Source organism: Heterocephalus glaber, unplaced genomic scaffold (assembly GCF_053883595.1).
Source record: "Heterocephalus glaber isolate CG9 unplaced genomic scaffold, H.glaber_assembly_v1.0 deba00001532, whole genome shotgun sequence".
Lineage (NCBI taxonomy): Eukaryota > Metazoa > Chordata > Mammalia > Rodentia > Bathyergidae > Heterocephalus > Heterocephalus glaber.
This window is the reverse complement of record NW_028258330.1, coordinates 28,628,939-28,648,448: the sequence shown is the minus strand read 5'-3', so window position 1 is coordinate 28,648,448 and position 19,510 is coordinate 28,628,939. Positions and strand designations below refer to the sequence as shown.

At 53.4% G+C, this 19,510-nt stretch overlaps 1 protein-coding gene across 1 annotated transcript in view; it reads right to left on the bottom strand.

Annotated features, from left to right (window-relative positions):
- Nucleotides 1–15,994: 15,994 nt before the first annotated feature.
- Nucleotides 15,995–19,510, bottom strand: part of Ctnnbl1 (catenin beta like 1) — a 177,611-nt gene continuing 174,095 nt past the window's right edge. The window contains exon 16 of the mRNA XM_004867794.4: nucleotides 15,995–16,185. Coding sequence (XP_004867851.2) covers nucleotides 16,097–16,185 — 89 coding nt within the window. The 3' untranslated portion in view covers nucleotides 15,995–16,096. The remainder of the gene's footprint in view (nucleotides 16,186–19,510) is intronic.

Below are 19,510 nucleotides of genomic sequence, written 5' to 3'. Positions count from 1 at the left end.
GGCCTGGGCAGAGGCAGAGATGTCTTCTGAGAGGCCCTTGCCAGAGTGGTGGCATTGTGGAGCTGCCTAGGTTCCTGGTATTAGTGACCTACAGACACAATCTGGATACAAGGTGCCCAGTAACTGTACGAAGATGGCTGAAACTTGCCAAGGCCTGTCAATCATGCCAGAGCAGCTCAAGGAGGGGATAAATGCCACTCTAATGCAGAACCATCTCCAGCTGTGGTCCTGAATGCAGCACAGTGTGGGGTTTTCTGAACCTCCTATCCCTCAGAAGTGGGTGTGAAGTGGGAGCAGGCTTGGAGCCACAGCCTTCTGCCCACAAGAGACACCGGGCTGAGAACCCAGGCAGTTTGGGAGGGAAGAGAGAAGCCAGGACCCTATGTGCACACTCATTGCTCTGTCCACCCACCCACACCTAGGCAGCTGCTCTGGTATCTGCTCTGCTGGGGTGACACACCCTGGGTCAGAGCTGAACCTTATGTGGCCTTGGGCAAATCTCTTCTCTCTGGACCTCAGTTTCTTCATCTGGCAGAAGTTTCCCTCCCCTCTCCTAACTCCAAGTTTATTTAACAGAGCAGATGAGGTAGAATCCAGACACCCATTGGACAAACAGCCATTGTGCCTGTGACTTTCCCTCTAACATCTCGCTTAAACTGTGCAGGGGTGGGGCTGGGCCATCCCTACTTTACTGACAGACAACAAGCTGGAGGGGGTGAGGAAGGTTGGCTAGAATTGCACATTTGCTTATTCTTGCTGCTTCTGCCCCCACCACTGCACTTTCCCTCCCACATTCTTGTGCGCCCCATCCCCAAAGCCCTATCACTCGCCTACCCTCGAGGGCTGTGGCTCTGCCTGGATGCACAGACTCATACACACGTGCCGGGCAGAGGTGGGCTTGAGTCCAGCTGGGGCCCATCCAGTTCTGTGATCCTGAGCACCTTTCCGAGCCTCAGTTTCTTCATCTGTAAAGTGGAGATTATGACACTCATCTCGCACCTTCATGAGAATTCAGTGAGATATGCACGAGGAACTTGTTTTAAGCACCTGGCAACTGTAGAAGCTCAATAAATTATTTATTGATTATTTTTGCCTTTGCTCTCTCAAGGATAACCAATAGCTGTCAGGGACTCCTGACATCATCTTATATTGCACTGTCCTTGCACACATGGGGAAACTGAGGACCAGGGAAGGACAGAGACTTCTGAGGCCACATATCATCTAGACCCAGGCAGAGACAGCCTGGATCTTGGGGCCCCACTCCCCCTCCCATCGCAGTTCTCCATCCTGTGCCCCTACTGGACATCAGCAGCCAAAGGAACTGGAAGCCCTGGAGCCAGCCAGGGAAGCGCCTAGAAGGCCTATGTCTCCAAGGAGGCTACCTCCGCTAAGCACAGCTCAGCACTGGCCCCAGCATCTCCTGCCTCTATGATTCCCTCACTGAACCTGTGCTTCCCCAGGCCCTGTGGTCCCTGGACCCCTGAGTAAGAGCTCTCGCCTAATTCCCACCTCCCCAGTGAGGTTGGAGAGGCCCAGTTGGTCACTCAAGAGGCAGCTGGTGGATTCCCCGAGTGCATCCCGACTCTGTCTCCTCCCAACTGTGTGACCCTGGCCCCCCTCTCTCTCTGAGCTTCCATTTCTGTCTGTAAAATTGGAATAAGGACAGTGCTTACTGCAGAAGGTTGATGCACAAGTTAACATCCTCCACTTATCATAGTGCCCACTTAGAGTGGGAGCCAGCTCCATAAATGGGTGCTCAACAACCTAGAGAAAAGGAAAGATGTTCTGTCTGGCCAGCCCTGGTTTCCCTATTTAAGCAGGGAACTGTCTCAACCACCAGGGCAGGGGGCGTCTGGATGGGAGGGGCTCAAAGCAGCTGGGGACAATGACTCGCCAGTCTGTGCCCAGTTCTTGTCAACTCCGACACAGGCACCCCCCTGTCTGTCTCACATCCCTCCTGAACTTGCCCAGTGCTGAGTTCCTGATCCTCCTCTCAAGTCTGGGCCTCCTCATGTCAGGAGGGGCAACCCACCATCCTGCACCCCCAGATGGAATCCAGCCCCGGGCTGCTCCTGGAGCCCAAGGCCTTCTCTCATGCATCCATTCCATGCTGTCTGATTTCTCCTCCCCCACCCTCTCTCCCTGGGGCTGGGCTGCAGCCTCATCTTTCACAGCTACAGGCTTCCTTATGTGACCTTGCTCCTCCTCCAGCCCCACTCCCGTACTCCTTCCCACCCACTTGGCTACCTGGCATCTTCTAGAGTGGCCCCCAAGCACAGGTCCCTCTGCCTGATGTACAAGTTGGCTCCAGGGCCATTTCCTGGAGGGGCAGCCCTCCCTGGCAAGGCCTCTGGGCCTCTCGCCCACTTCTCTTCTGCTCCTCCGGGGCAGTCTTGGTGGAAGGAACCCTGCTTGCCCACCCAGCCTGGGCTTGATCACTGCTGGGTCCATCTGTGTTTCTCATGATTGTACTCTTGGCAGGTGAGTGTGAAGAGCCAGGCCCTGGAGGTGGGGCTGGAGGGAGTTAGACTAGAATAAGGACAAGACAAAAGTTCCCATGGTCAGAGCTATCCTGCCTCCTCAGAAGGAAGTGAGCTCACCATGTGGAGGAGTGTGAGCGGGGGTGCTGTAGAGAGGACTCCTGAGGTTGGACACAGGCTGGACCCCAGAAAGGCAAGGCTGTAGAGGCCTCTCTGCTCTGTCTTTACTGGCTGTGTCATCACAGGAAGTTGGCTCGTCTCCAAATCTCGATCTCCTGGCCTGGAGAATGGAGATTCGGCATCAACCTTGCAAGATTTTGAGAAAATGCACAGGGCTTGGAGTGCTATAAATGTTTGATAAGCATTGGCATCTCCCAGCCCATCCTGCATGTCTAGGATGAGAGTTTGGCTGCTGCATCCTGGGTCCAGTGGGGGCCTGGCCCACAGTACAAGGTCTCATGGAGTGCTCCACGTGGACATCATACTCAGAGGGCCCTGGCCCTGATCCCCCAGCGGAGGAGAAAGGGCAGCCTTGTGCCACTGCTCCCTATCCTGGGCCCTCTGCAGACCCACTGGTCAGTAATTTTCCCTCCACTCTCCTCATTCCACGCCTCCATGCAGGGAGCCCCGTCCTTTCCACACCTCCCAATCATGGCAAACTGCCTCATCAATCATGTTCTCTCTAATTAACTTCTAATTTACCTCTTTAGTCAAATCTGTTTACAATCAGAGACAAGAAAACACTCAGCAGCCTGAGGTATGGACGAGGGGACCAGCTCTGGGGACTGTGGAGGATTAATCAGCCCCTGACCAGAGTGGGAGCCCTGAGGTTCCCTTTCCTTCCCAGGGAGCCAAGGGTGCTAAAGGGCAGGGAGGAGTAGCCTGGCTCACTGTCCTTGCCCAGCAGTGCGCGCCCAGCCTCCCTTCCCCCTCCAGGCCTGGCCTGCCCTGCCTGCCCCCAGTCCCTTGCATGGTGGCCTCTCTCCTAGTGTCTCCACCTCCCCTGCTCCAAGCCTGCTGGCTGTGTGGACAGCTCTGAGCTTGATCCCCTGTTTGCAAAGTGAGGGGTAAAATGACAGGGCAGTGAGTCCACCTGAGTCCTCATCAGCTGCACAGCTCAGCCAGGCACACTGGATGCTGAGCCCAGCATGGAAGGAGCACTGGCCTTGTTTGTTTTTGTATTTTGGTTGTTTTAAGGTTTTGAAATTTTGAATTAATCTCAAATTTAAAAGTGGCACCCACAGTACATGTGGACCAACACCCTCAAATGTAGTCACGCAGATTTCCTAAGATAATATAACTGCTGGTCTTGGGAAATTTGTCTTGAAATGTCACTATTATGTCATCTTAATGAGCACCTGAGGTCTTATCAGTCCCACAGCATCACTTTCTGGCTGTACGAACTTGACCTTATTGCTGTTCTGGGTCCGGCTTCCGGGTTTGTGTGGCATTGGTCCAGGAATCATCTCTCATGCCCTGCAGGGGATGGAATTTTCCCTTCCTAGCGAGCCAAGGCATGGGAGGCACTACGGCTGGCCATGCCATCACTCTGCTTTCGAGGACCCTGAGGCTGTGAGTGAGAGCACACTCTCCACTCAGAGGGGCGACCCCGAGGCTCAGAAAGCCCAGGAGCTTTGCTCTGGGGGCCGTTGGTCTGTGTGAAGGAAAAAACAAGTGGCAAAAGGTGGAAGTGAAAGGCATCTAGGAAGGTGAGGGAAAATGATTATGAATGGCACGGCAGTAATACCAACAATGAAGACCAGCAAAGTCACTATGGAGGGGACTCCTGGTGAGGAGAAGGGAGGGCAGAGGCAGAGGCCAGGGAAACGATGGGCCGGTGACCCGTCAGGACAAGGACCCCCGCAGAGGCGAGCCAGGCACATCCTCCCTGCGTGGCCCTGGCCCCAGGCCTGTGCATTTTTTCAATCATCTACTCAGTGGCTTGTCGATCATTGGTTCATTCAGTTTGCACTCAGTTTTCCCTCTTTCTGGAACATTCCTCCAGCTCCTCCCATGGCTGCTTCTGCAGGACTCAGCTCAAATATCAGCTCCTCCTCTGAGAGGCCTTCCAGAACTCTCTGGAAGCTCCTCCCACCACCCCTACACAAGCACTCTCATTTGCTCTTTTTTTTTTCCTTCCCGGTACCGGGGATCGAACTCACGACCTTGCACTTGAGAGACAGGCGTTGGCACCACTGAGCTAAATCCCAGGTCCTCATTTGCTCTTTATTTCATTGCCTTGTTTATTTTCTTCCTATCACTTATTTCTATCAGAAATGACATCATTTAACTCTCTCCTTTTGCTTGGTGTGTTGGGGTGTCTTTCTCCCGCTTCACGAGCTCTTTGACAGCAGAGGTCACTGTCTGTTCTGTTTATTTCTTGCCTCCTCAGGGCCCAACATTGTGGCTGTCACAGAGAGATGCCCAACTCTCTAGTGGATTGAACCTTGGATTCTCCTGTTCGGTCCTGCCTGCCCTGGTACAGCCACTATGGAGAAGGCAGAGCTGGAATCGGATAGGGATTCTGCTCTCACTGCTCACAATCCTGCCCAAGATGTAACCACAGGATGTCATGGAGGGTAGGGACAGCAGAGCCAGTCTCCTGCATGTCACACTTCTGAGTGGGACAGAACCTCCTGGGGATAGATGTTGGTGGGCTGACAGGCAGCACCCAAGAAGGTACCTGTTTTCCCCTTGATGAGGCAACTGCGGGTTCAAACCCAGCTTTACCAGCTCTGTGGGCCCTGACTGCTCCAGTGTCAACCTGCAATGGCACCTGTTTTCCATGAGGCTCTTGGGCAGGTTCTGGAAGGAAGTTTTGCACCAAATGCCACTTCCATTGTTGCCTCCTGGAGCCCTGGATGGCTGCTGCTGGGAGGAGGGGAAGCCTGAGTGTGAGAGGGGAGCAGGGGTCTTATTTAAGGGCCAGGGAACCTCTTGTTCAGAGGCCTTTAGGAGACGACAGCTCTGGTGACAGGGAAGGTGCCTGTGTTGTCTCACTGTACTATGTGTTCACATTCCTGTTTTCTGGCCCATGTTTCTCATTCCAGGCTGTGTAATTAGGTGTCCGGGGTGCTCCGATTCTGTTCCGATAGAATTTGCCTTGTTTAATCGGGAACAGCATGGCTGCCTCTGACAGCTGCTTTTTCCTGGAAAAAAAAAAAAAGCTGTTAGAGAAGGCGGGAGCTAGGAGGTGGCTGGGAATCGGGCTTCTTGACTGGAACCTGCTTTGCCACAGACTCCTGGGTGACCTGGTGCCTGTCATTTCCCCTCTGGGGCCTCAGTTTGCCTGTGTGTAAAACAGGGTGGGGGGCGCTTTGTGATCTCTGAGCTGTGACTCTAAACATGGTGTGGCCGAGCACCTACTGTGCCCACTGTGACGCCATGGGGTGCAGGGCTGAGCCTGGGCACATCACTCACCCTGTGCTAGAGGACAAGAGGCGTTTAAATCCAAGGTGGCATTTTTATCGCTGTGTTCTTAATTGTAATTGCCATTTAATTAGATTAATCATAATTAATAACACTAATAATGTACTGTCCTTTGTTTGGGACGATGACATTGCAGACCCACCATCCTGAAGTGGAGTCTGGCTGCTGTGGTCCCTTCCTCCTCTGTCTCCCTAATCACGTGTTTGTCACGTTGGCTGATGATGGCCTCTGGTCACGGTGGTCTCCCCCACGACACTGAGCTGCCACAGAGAGGTAGGGGCCAGTCCAATCATCCTTGTGCCCCCTGGAACAGCGAGGGACTGGCCCAGATAGTGCCGGTATATGCTGGATGGAAGGAGGGACACGTGGACACAGAGATGAAGATGGATGAATGAATAAATGGAGGTGTCTAAGGGATCCAGCCTCTCCCTCAACGCCCTTCCCCTGGCCAGATGTGGCCCCCTCTAACTCCAAGCCAGCGCTCAGGTAGTTTGTCCTTTTCTCATCTCCGAGGCCACTGTCCTGCTCCATGGTCTGCCCTGCTCTTCCCAGCTCCTGCCTGCCCCCTCCACCCATGAGCACAGGACAGGGCAGCTTTGAGCTCTGTTTACTTGGCTGCCTCTCTCCAGCTCAGAACCTTCCAGGGACCCTCTGGGCCTTCAGGGCAGTGCAAGCACTTGGCCTTGACATTTAAGTTTCTAACCCAACTCTGGACCAGCTCCCAGGTGCCTTTGCTCTGACCTCCTTCCTCCTGCCTGCCTATTCCCGGAGCCCGGAGCCCTCTGCCTTCAGCAGAGCCCAGGCCCTCATCTGGGCCTTCACTGTGCTGAGCCTCTGTGCCCCTCCCCGACTGGTCCTCACCACCAGACCTCACTCTCCCTGTGTGGCAGGGTCCCATGCCACCCACTCCATGATGCCCTGCGTGGTGTTCAGGAGGAGAGAACTGCTCTGCATGACCCCTGCCTGCCCTGTGTGCTCCCCAGGACCCAGAACATTGGGACATATATGCTACTGGCCATTTCTGGGCTCGGAGTTCAAATCTCAGCACCCTCCATAACCACTGTGTGCTTGTCCAACTCTCCCCATTTCAGAGCCTCTGTTCCCTCGTGCAGTGTGGCCATGTGTGGCAGCTTGCCCTTCCCAGGGCTGTGGTGACATCTCCTCTGGCTTGCATCTGGAGGGCCACAGCTCAGAGCCTCACACCCTCTCCCTGGCAGCCCTTCCTGTCCCTCACCCCTTCTACTTGCTCTCGGTCCTGGAGCACGGGAAGCACCAGGTCCCCCAGCTTTAGTCTGTTCAGGTGTCCCCAGAACCTCTTTGTCCCCCTTGGATGTTTTTGTCTGTTGCTCCAACCTCTGTGATCCCAGGCTGGGTGCTGGTTACTCTAGACAGGGGCCAGAGGGACATGGAGGACTGGGAAGACCCAGCTCCTGATGCAATTGTGGTGGCCTTTCTTGGTCTCTGCCTCCATTCCCTCCTTCGTCTTCACATCTTCTGCCCTCCACCCCCTGGGCCTCACACACTAACTCACACTTCTCCCCCGCCTCCCCGGTGCTGTGTCTTCCCACCTCAGACAATGATCCAAACACCTCCCTGTGGCTAACAGGGCCCAGTGCGCTGACCTCTGCTCACCTCCGCAAACCCATCCCCTCCCACTGTTCTCCTCATTCACACACACATCTGGATGTCCCTTGAGTATGTAAGCATCCCTGCCTCAGGACCTTTGCATGCCCTATTTTCCCCACCATGAATACTCCCACCTTCCCCTGCTCTGCTCATTGTTCCAGGCTGAACTCCAACATCTCCACCTGAGAGGCTTTCCTTGACCATCCAGACCTGAACAGCCACCTTCCTTCCAGCTGCTTGCTCTTCTCTTCCTTCCAGCTCTTCCCACTATCTCAAGCCATCTTATTTTTTCCTGTCTCCCCTCCTTGGAAGGAAGGCAGCAGCCTCAGAGCCTTGTGTGAGCTTTATACAGCCTGCTACATAGTAAGTGCTCAGAAGCTGTTTGTTGAAGACACATAGAAAAAGCACCTACTCGGTGCAGTTCCCAGCTAGACAGTGCCATGAAGAAGAGGATGAGATACACCCAGCAAGCTCTGCAGGGCAGCTGCCAGAGAGCCCAGCCTCAGCCTGCGGGGGGGGTGGGGGGTGGGGGTGGGGGGGGTGGAGGTGGGGCTCCTGGGGCCTCTGTTCATCCTGCTCTGGCTAAGGGTGGGTGGTCGGCCTCTGCCTCCCCCAGAAGGGCAGCACTGCATTCCTGCTTCTTAGGAGGGCAGCATGGAGTCTAGAATCCCAAGCAGAATCAGCCAGGAGGAAGGGGTGGGGTCAGGGGAACAGCTGGGCACAGCAAAGGCCAGGCATGGATGAGGGCCCAGGGCCCTCAGTGAGCAGGGCTGGACAGCTGGGTATGTTGGCTTGGCTCCCCAGCCTTCCAGGGCACACTGCACTCTGCAGGGCCTTGGCTGCTGGGTGAGTGACACCCTCGAGGATTGGTCATTCGTTCTGGAAGGTACAGGTCAAGGCAAATCCGCTCGCAGTGGAGTGAGAATGGTGAACCAGGAAGCCAAGGAGAAATGGATACTGGTAGTGATGACAACTGCTGATCAGCACTGGTTTAGCCCCATGTGCATCAGCTTGTTGTGGATCTAGACAGTGAGTAGTATTGGGGAGATTACTCCTTATACCACAGATGAGGAAAATGGGGCTCAGGGAGGTGAGGTGACTTGCCCAGGACCACAGCCCGGAGCACCAGGGCTGAGATGGGAATTGGGCCACCTGGCTTGGCACCTGCACCCCATGTTCACTGTCTAGTGGATCCACTGGGCCAGCCTGGATGAGGCCAGGCCACACCGGGTCCACAGGATCAGCTTCTGGAGTCTGCTCCATGTCTCTTTTACCCTCCTCCAGCTACAGAGAGACTTTTCCCTGTAGCTGCTAAGAGCAGGGGCCCATCCTTGGGCCTTGCTCCCAAGAGGGCAGGAGGGAGGCAGGGAGGGAGGCAGCTGGCCCGGGCTATGTCTTGTCATGGCCACTTAATGAGCTTAACTGATAACCATGGGTCCAGGCAGGCTGCCAGCTGGGCTGTCTATTTGGCCAGCTTTCCTGGCCCTGCAACCACTGGCTAGAGGAGGGTGGCAGTGGGCACAAAGGAGGAGCAGGAGGATCCCCTGCCAGCATGAGAGGCACAGCTGTGTGAACTTGGGCAAATTCCTTGATTCCTCTGTGTTTCTTTTTCTCATTTGGAAAAATGCAAGAGGGTGTGGTAACTTTGGAAGATGCCACAAGGGATGCCATAAAGTGCTGGGACCAGTGGCCTTCAGTTTAGAGACGAGTACAGAGTTGTCACTCCAGGAATTTCCCATCACAGTCCTTTGAAAGACTCACAGTTGGATGATTTATAGGTGCAAGAAAACATGATCCCAGCCCCACTGTGCTTGAAAGAACTCGAACAGGTTGCTGCAGTTGTGGAGATGTGGGTGTTTACCTGGCTCAGATGGGGTAGTCCAGATCTTTGTTCTCTCTGGGCCTGTGTTCTCATCGGCAAAATGGGCTTGTGACAGTAAGTCTGCACTGATCTGGTGCGTGTCCAGTGCTTGGTACAGCCAGGCATTTAGCTGGTGTTGAAGCACATAGCCATCCCTACAGCAGCTCTTGAGGGCCGAGGCTTCTGGTCCTGTGGGATCTCAGGACAGTCACCTGCTCTCCTGGCGCTGGTTTGCTCATTGGGAAGCTGGATGCCCCCAGGTGTGGTCGCCCCAGCTCTGCCATTCCAGAAATTGCTCCATGTTGAACCCCCCCACTCCAACTCATCTGAAGAGCATTAGTTGGGACTGGAAGCTTGATGGCTGTTTCCCAGCTGAGGACAGCAAGGTCCCTGGTTTTCAGTGACAAGCTACATGACCCTGGCTGCCACCACCTCCTGCCTGTGCCAGTGTGTGGGAGGGAGCAGGGAAGGGCCTGACTCTCCTGGGCCCCAGGACTCTCCGAGGAGGGGCTGAGTAGGCACAGACAGGTAGGGTGAGGGTGGGCGGGCAGATTTATCATAGCCATTCCTCTCCCCTGCAGCGCCTGCTTCTAATGAAATTTTATGGCAGGTGGAAATGATACGACTCTGCTAGCCCTAAAAGCACTTCTATTTATTCATTAAAGATATTTATATACTGAGTGGCTCTCTCCAGGGGCCCACCCAGCCCTGCTGGGCAGTGAGCTGCTCCCAGTTTCCAGTGCCAAGAGAAGCTTCCCACCTCAAAACATCCCCAATCCCCTTGTCTCCAACTTACTGCCCTTCCCTGGCCCTCGGTACCAGTGCCCCCTCCTGGGATCACAGTGCCTCTTCTTCCCTGCTTCCTGGCTGGCCTCCACAGTGCAGCCTTCATGGAGAAATCAAAGTCATCCATCCCTTCAAAGTCAAATCGCATCCTTTATGTTCTCAAAACTCCCCCAGCTTCTGCCCACCTCTCTGGCCTTATCTCCCACTAGCCTTTGCCTCTCCTTGGGTCCAGTTACTGTGGCCACTTTGGACTATTTTCTAGAAAATGATATCGCTTCCTCTGTCTCTACCTCAGGGCCTTTGCACCTGTGCTTCTGCTTAGATCCCTCTGCCCTCAGTTCTTTGGCTCCTTGAGCTTAGCTCAGGCTCAAAGGCACCTCATCAAGCCAGAAGTGGTGGCACATGCCTATAATCTCAGCACTCTGGGAGTCTGAGGCATGACTGAAAGTTCAAGCCCAGGCCGGTCAATTCAGTGACTCAGTGAGATCCCATGTCAAAATGAAAAATTTACAAAAGGGATGGGGATGGGGATGTAGCTCAGTGTGAAGGTCCTGAGTTCAATTCCCAGTACTTACAGGGGGTGGGGACTTCTCACCAATGGAGACTTCCCAGACCATTTGACCTAAAGTCAGCCCTTCCCATTCCTTAGCTCCATGGCTCTGCACCTTTCTTTGCTCCTTCATGACCCTCGGTGATCATTCTATGTATTGTTTACATGTCCTGCCTTCTGCTCTGTCCCATGAGGGGTAAGCTCCTTGAGGGCAGGGACAATGTCTGTTTTGTTCCCCCAAGCAGCTTATGGTGGCTGCTCAGTGAATGACTAAAGGATGGGTGGTGGGTGATCCCTGGTGTTATGGTTTCTATCTGGATGTCCCTCAAAGCCTCATGTGCTCATAGGTGGGGTTTCTGGGAGGTCATTGGATCATGGGGGCAAGACACTCATCACTGGCTTGGTCCGCTGATGAGTTTACAGCTAACTGCGATGCTAGGAGGTGAAGCCTGGCTGGAGGAAGTAGATCACAGGGGTGTGGCCTGGCAGGATCTATCTCCTTCCCTTCCCTGATGTCTCTCTGCTTCCTGCCTGCCATGCCATGAGCTGTTTCTCCTCCGCTCTGCTGCCCTGCCTTGGAGCCAGCCCACTATGGACTGAAACTGCTACAAACTCTGAGCCAAAATAAACCTTTGCTCCTTTAACTTACGGGTGTTGGGTATTAGGTCTCAGTGATGAGAAGACAACCAAGACACCTGGGTACTCTGAGCTGGCCACAGGGCCTGGTGTGTGTGTGATCCCCCAGGATAGCCCCTCACAGCCTTTTGTTTTCAGTCTCCAAATGAAAAACAGTGAGATCCCGAGTGTGAGGGACATCTCAACGACGCACAGAGGCTGGCCTGAGGGCCCAACTCTCCTGCCCCTAAGCTCTGGGGGATTTCCTGGACAGGGCTGGCTGGTGCAGGCCCCAGGAGCTGAGGGAGGCAGGCCTGTGAGCCATGTGGGCCACTCGCTTGATATGGAAGGGCTGTCCTCTGGAGCTTCCTACACAACTCTCCAAGGGCCCTGCCTCTGGGGAGCTCTGTGCCTAGAGCCCCTCCGGGGGGAGGTGGTGTGGCCTGGGGTTCAGGAGTCAGCTCTGCCACTCTGCACACCATAGATGCCCTCGCCTGTGAAATGGGGCTGGAAATGGAGGTCCCTGCAGGGACGAGGGCTGGAGGAGCTCACCGGGGGAGGAGCTCTGTGACTATTAGCTGATACAGCACACACCCTACATATCCACTCTGAAAACACAGCCTGGCCTCATGGTAAAAGAAGTGCAGATCAACACAGCACATAGGACACTGCTCACCTGCAGAGGCACAGGGCCTCCTGGGTGGCAAGGACATAGTGAGGGGATGCAGCACACACCATTGACGGGCAGCAGGCAACGAGGCGGTGAAACCACAGGGAAAGAGGCACCTTCTCTTTGACTTAGCAATTCTACTTGGGAATTTAAACCCACACATGTGTGAAATGACATTCCATACAAGGATGTTCACTGCAGCATTGTAATAGCCAAAGATCAGAAACAACCAAAACGTCCGTTAACGAGATTAACTAAATTACGGTACAGCTTTGCAATAGAGCTCAGCTATTAAAGGAGAGGGGACAACTGTGAGTGTGTGTGGTGCAAAAAGCAAGGTACGAAACAGAGAACACGAAATGCCCACCTTTGTGTTAAATGTACTTGTATCCACTTGAAAACACTGAAGAATGTCTCAGAAAGGCTACTGCAGATAATTAGCAGTGGCTGCTTCTGGGGAGGGGGCTGGGTGGCCAGGAGACGCATCTGGCAGAGAGATTGGCGCGTTGTGCTTCCTGATGTACCTTCAGAAGTTTTTTTCCAAGGGCATATGTTACCCAATCAAGGAAAAGGTGACTGGAAGAACATTTGCCATTTTTCCCGGCACAGATAATGAAGGCCCACCGCTGTGATACCAACCACTTTCCATGTGCACCAAAGAACAAGACAGATTGAACAATGTGGGTTTGCCTCTACCTCTGCTGCTGGGGAAGAAAATTTCATCAAGAAGTCTTGCCTTTAGGAAAGTGAGTCTCGTCTCCCTGTTGACACAAAATCGACGCTCTTGGTAATGGCAGACGATGCCACCTGGGCACCGTTGACTGAAGGATGCCTTCCAGCTTCCCTGACAACGCAGTCCCCCAGATAAAGAAGGGATGCAGCCTGCCTGCAAATCTCACTCAATCAGACATGGCCCATCTTGCCGCTGCTGGATCCAGGCATGCCGACCCCAAGTGGAGCAGCAAGCTGTGAAGGAGGCAGATAATGAAACCCTCATTTCCTCTGTGAGGAAATCCTGGCTAAAATTGCTTAGAGGCTATGTTGTTGGCATGTTTGGGTAGGAAAAAGAATGCTGGCTCAGCCAGGGATTTAGCTCAGTGGTCCTGCCGCCTGCCTCTCAAGAATGCTGGCCCACTGGGGGGTCATGGTCTGGGGCCACTCAGCTGTGGACACAGAATGGACATGAAGGGTAGAGCCTGTGAACCCCCAAGCAGGAAGACATAGAAGTGGGGTGCAAAACCAAAGTGCAAAGTCAGGAGTGGTGGCACATGCCAGTGATTCCAACACTTGGGAGGCTAAAGCAGGAGGGTTGCAAGTTCAAGTCCAGACTGAGCAACTCAGCAAGAACTTGTCTCAAAAAAGAGCTGGGAATGTAGCTCAGTGGTAGAGCACCCCTGGGTTCTATCCTAGTACTGCAAAAACAAAACAAAACAAAACAAAAAACACCTCAAAACCAATCAAACAAAACAAACCACTATACAAATGGGGCCTTTGTGGAGTCCCAAGTCTTTCCTGAGGGGTAGGCTGCTCAGTGAAGCAGACAGCAGCACTTAGGAGCTAGGCCACACCCCAGTGCCCAGGTTCAGTCTGCACCTTGTATTGAAAAGCCTCCCTCGGATATGTGTTACTAGAATTAGAGGCAGAGGTTTCTGCTTTCTCCTTATCCTGTGTCTGCAATTTCTTGACCCCTGGATTCCAGAGATGACACCTCATGTTCCTCCTGACCTTGAAACCACTGGAGAGGAGATCATTCTTCACTTCTGACGAAAGGGGGTAGGGTTCAGAAGTTTTCAGCAGGGGGACTTTTTGTCACAAGCTCTTAGGAGGCAGCCCCAATATATGCAGCAGGAAGGGTCAAGTGGGGTGACTGGTTGAGGGAGTAAGAAGCCCGGAGATGTCTGCAGCCTCCCTCCCTGTGCTGGCTGTGGATGTGCTTGTGGAGAAGCCCAGCCTTTTGAAGCACAGGGCTGGAAAACACTGGACAGGACTCTGAAGGACAAGGCTGCCTCCAGAGACAGGGAGGCTTGGGGCTAGGGGAAGACTCACTGCACCTTTCCTTTAGTAACTTCAACTGTACCATGTGCAAGCATTACCTGGTTAAAAACCAGTTAACGTTTAAAAAGAAAACACCCGTGAAGAAGTCATCTCTAAAATTCCAGTTTCACCCGGAAAAGTTCATGGTTCTATAGATTACATGTGGCCATGCTCTGGTCTGTGAATTCATTCAGACATTAAGGGGTGGACTGAAGCATTATGTCAGCCAGTGATCCAATACTGTCTTCCAGATAGAGGTGGCTGGGGAGGGGAGCACGTGGGCTGCAGAGCTGCAGACCTTGTAGATCGACCTTGCTTTGAACACAGGTCCTGCAGCTTACTGGCTGTAGGACCTGGTGGTAATAGTTAACCCTGGAGACCTTAGTCTCCACTTCCTGCAGTTGGGGGTGACCACACCAGCAGGGCTACAGCACAGTCAGAAAGGACAGATGTAAAGCAAGGAGCATGTAGCAGGTGGCGCATGTGTGCAGCTATGCTAGCCACACCAAGTGAAGTAAAAGGTAATGGAGTCCAAATGTGACAGTTCAGCAATGTGATTCTGTGAGGGGCCCCTCTGCTGGGAAACTCACCTCACGGTCAGAAGCCTGGGGGCAGGGCTGGCCTCTCCTGCTCTTCCATCAGAGGTCCGGCACCCACCGTGAAGCAGGTGCCATCTCATTCAGGTGTGCTCCCGCCCAGGGATGGCAATGGGCGTCACCTGCTGTGGACTCTGGCCAACCGTCATGGCTACTTGAAGGCCTGTCTCTTGAGACTCAGTGAGTGGTGAGTGCCACTACCCACTACTGAGCAACAGCATCGGCCATGGCCTAGTGCAGGGCGTGGCATGCTCTGCAGCCCTTTTTGTCTCTGCATTTGGCTGGATTGGAACACTGTGTTGCTGCGCTGGCTGCTCTGCCTCTTCCTTATGTGGACATGCTCCTTTTTGAGGCTGACGGGAAAACACCCACAGCGCTGCTGACTTCTGCAGGGGCTCAGGTCGGTGAGCTGCACTTCTGAAGTCCCACATGTATGTGGGACAGACAGCGTCATCTGCTTAGCTCTCATTTTGTCCCCGTGAGCACATGGGTGTGATCAGCCCACTTTGGAGACACAGGGAGACTCAGAGAGGTGGAAGGCATACGTGCAAGATGCTACGCTGGTGGATGGTCAGTAGGGATTCGCACCCAAGGCCTTTCTACCTAAAGCAGTGGCTCTCACCCCAGTACTTGGAGCTTAAAACACCACCAAGTGCCAAGGTCACTTCAAGCTTCTGATGCCATTGTTCTGTTCCCTCTGATCTGTGGGGATACATTCCAAGATTCCTCGTGAATAGCTGTAACTGTGGCTAGAACCAAACCCGGTATATCTTGTTTTCTCTGTACAAACGACCTATGATGAATTTATAAACACAGTAAGGGATTCACAACAACAACAGAGTGATTATAACAATGTACTGTAATATGTTATATGACTGTGACTTCTCTTTCTCAAAATACCTTATTGTGCCATGCCCACCCTTTGTGTGACAACGTGAAATGACACAATTCCTGTCTGATGAGTGAAATAAATGACAATCCCTCAGAAACCACAGTTGGGGCCACAGAGTATCTGTGGTCCTCTGCGCGCGCACACACACACACACACACACACACACACACGAATCTGCTATGTGGCTGAAGCCCAAGGCCAGGGACCTCGTGCCACACACCCAGCTCCTTCGTGTCATCGCTGGAAGTCTGTGGAAGTCCACAGGCCATGCCCATTCACTTCCTAGAGGCACACGGCCTGGAACCCACAGTGGTGATGCCACCACGCTGTGCTGAGCCGGTTGCCTCAGGCAGAGTGAGGCCAAATGCTCGCCTTCCTCACATGTGGATGACATGACATGACAATGCGGCTGAGGCTGCAGGGGCTGCTGTGTCACAAAGAACACCAGCCCTGGGTTACCAAAACTAGCTTTAATTTATCTGAAGACACACAGAGCTGTGAAAAACGGTTTGGGGGAGGGAAGCTGGGCGAGTCCACAGTGCAGGGCTGAGGGGCCCTTAGAAGTTCTCCAGCAAGCCCAGGATGCGTTTCTGTTCCGTCTCTCGGAACTCGGGACTCCGGCCATCCCCGATGTTCTCTGCATATTCTAGGGAGACAGAGACAAGGTTAGGGGAGATCCGAGCATGCAGTCCACTGAAGCTGTGTCACTGCACTGATGCCAAATCTCAGCTCCCAGTGAGCGTGGGCTATTCTCACGCTGGTGATAGTCCTCTGGGTAGTGACTGTGGTTGGGCTCCTTGGTCATGTGTGTGGGGGCTCAGTGGATGGGTCAGTGCAACCAGTTCCTGTGCTCAGGCTCTGCCTTTTCCTCACCCTTCATTCACTCCCTCCCCAAACTCCTGCTGAAACCTATTCTCCACGCAGGGGATTAAACACTCTCAAAAGGCCCCAGAGAACTAGCTAGGCCCTGTCACCAAAGGCCAGCACTCTGAACTTCCTAGCCTTCAGAACTGTAATGAAATAACTTTTTTTTTTGGTACCGGGAATTGAACTCGGGTCCTTGTGCTTGCGAGGCAGGCAGCGGAACCACTGAGCTAAATCCCCGGCCCAAAATTAATTAAATTTTTTTTTTTTTGGTACTGGGGATCGAACTTGGAACCTTCCCCTTGCAAGGTAGGGCCGGAACCACTGAGCTAAATCCCCGGCCCAACTTTCTGTTCTTTATAGATTACCCATCTCAGGTATTTTACTACAGTGGCACAAATGAGCCAAGACAGATGTCGACAGGGCAAGTACTATTCTAGGCATGTGGTTCTCAGTATGGGGCCAGTGGCATCAGCATCTCACGAGAACTTTACTACAGTGTAAATTCTTAGCCCCACTGAGCTGCAGCCTGAGTCTTACCAAGTCCTCCAGGTGATGCTGATGCACACTCAGATGGGAGAACCAGTAGCTGCAGCAGTGAGAATAAAGTAATAAGCAAAACAGAAATCTCTGCTTGTGCAGAGCCTGTTTCCTACTGAGGGGAACAAACAGCATGCACATGAAACATACAGGGTGGCTGCTGAAGCTGTAGGGAGAAGGGATGCATGGGGTGATCTGGGAGAAGGACTAGGCCTATGGTGCAGGGGCTCTGACGAGCAGCAAGAAGGTCAGTGTCGCCAGAGCCCAGGCAGAGTAAAGGGCAGTGCCCAGATTGTTCGGGGCCTTGGGCCACTGTAAGGACTCTGGCCTTTTCAAGACAGAAATTTGAAGGGGTTCTAGGCAGAGCAGCAACAAGATTTGAACTTTACCAGCGCCTGTGTGGGAAATGCCTGAGGGGCAAGGGCAAAGAGGAGGCTGGCACCAAGCTGGCAGTGGTGAGGTGAGTCTTCAGATTCCTGACGTGCTCTGAAGGAGGGCCCAACAGGACTGATTCATGGACAGACTGAAAAGGGAGTGTGAGAGAAAGATGTGGGTACTGAAATCACCAAGAATATGACAAGAGTCGTGGGAAAGTGAGTGAGCACAGGATTCTTCCCAGGAACAGGCATCTGTACCAGCAAGGCAGGGCTGTGGACAAACGGGGTTCAAACAGCTGGGTGTTTTTAGGGAGAAGGGGTGTGGACGCAAGGGGTACATGGGGAGGCGGGAGGGGACCAGGCTCCAGCGAGTGTAGGAAAGGCTCCCAGGAGAAGAGGCTGATGGACAAGACTGACAGGGCAGACACTGTTGGAGAGTTTTAAGACACTAAGAAGTTTCTTGTTTGCCCTGTTGTCCCAGCACAATTAGTAATATTCCATATCTTCCTCATAAGTGGCCCCAAATAATGCAACCCCCATCCCGGTTTTAGGATACAGGGAAGAGTGAGCAGGTGGCCCTGGCTTCCTGTGGTGACTCCCAGGAGCAGGTATAAAGAACCCGGTGGGAGGACAGAGGGGAGGGGGTCGCTCCCCACTGCCCCTCACTCACAATCCTAAGTGACCTTGGGTGGTCTCCTCTGAAAGTGAGTGTAAAGTTCCTAGCAAATAACAGATGTTTCCTCTCTGAGCCTCCTATGCTCAGGCTGGGGATGTCACTTGGGGAAATCTCACATGTCCTTGTAGGCTATCTCAAGAGATGTCCTCTCTGAGCCACACATGGGCCTGACTTCTGAACCATACTCTGCTAGTCCCTTCTCTCAAAGGTCAGCTAAGTTCCCAGCAGAGCCTGGCTGAGGCCACTTGGTACAGGGCACAGTGAATACGCTCTGTGCCTGCAATTCTGTCCCCTGGACTCTTGCTGGCCTGGCATAGGACAGGAGAGAGAGAACTCCAGGCTATGAGGCTTCTGTGTAATAAAACATCTGCTAATGTAGATCAGACAAAGACTGGGGAGAGAGAAGGAAGTGTACAAATCCCCCCACCTCCCACCCCGTGCTGGGGAAACAATTTTATTCCTGCTACTTCTTTGTTTCTCCTCCTTCCTCTTTATTACTTTGGACGTGTGCCGGAAAGTGGGATTTGGGATTCAGACATGTGCCAGGTGTGTGTCTCCCCCGGAAATCATTCTCCTCTGTTAGACCCATCCATCACCTCCAACAGCAAATGACTGTGATGCCTCCTATTACAGCCCCTTACAGAAAGGGAGCCCAGTGACTGGAGAGCAGGAGTGGAGCCCCAGGAGCAGCTCTGGGGCTGTGTGTAAGTGGTATCTCTTACTCACATGTGAGTGATAGCATCACTGCCCCAGGAGAGAGAGAAATGCCCATCAGAGCACTTAATACCCCCAGAGGCATGGTCTGGAAGCAGGAGTCTTAATGGATTGAACTAACACTTTGCTCTCCTAATGTCTTCTCAGACTCAGGAGGGGGGGATGTGGAGAAAGAGTCAGATCCTTTGGGGCAGTGATTTTCTAATAGTAAAGCCCGCTTCCCCAGAGGGACCTAAACTTGAGATGCACAAAGCAGAGGAAACCAGTCTGTATCAATCTCCTTGCTGAACCATCTCTGCCAAGGCCTGGGAAGAACATGTGTCTCCCTGTTCACGGCACCAACTTCTGGGCATCTCCAGGGTCAGGCAGGCCTCGGGAGGCAGGACAGCCTGTTCTCTGAGCAGGGTGTCACACTCCCTCCGCACAGGCAGGGAGCAGACATGGATGAGGGCTATCACACAGGATGTGTGGAACAGGAGGAGCTGCCTGTGTGCCGGGCACTACAGATGCTCCCCACTTAAATTTCTGCAGCAACAGGAGAGGCAGAGAACACCATCCCTGCTCACAGTAGAGGAAGCTGAGCTGCCAGAGACTGAGGTGACTTGCCCATGTCTAGGCTAGAAGAAGAGCTGGAATTCAAATCCAGAACCTGTGTGAGCAGTGAAAAAGGGAACCCAAAAGCCACCGGGGTAGGCCTGGTCCCTGCAGTGGCATCCTCTTACCTGAGCAATCCCCCATCTTGCCTGCTTCCCAGCCCGGGCAAACTCCTGCTCTGGAGCACCCCAAAGCAGCCCAGCCTG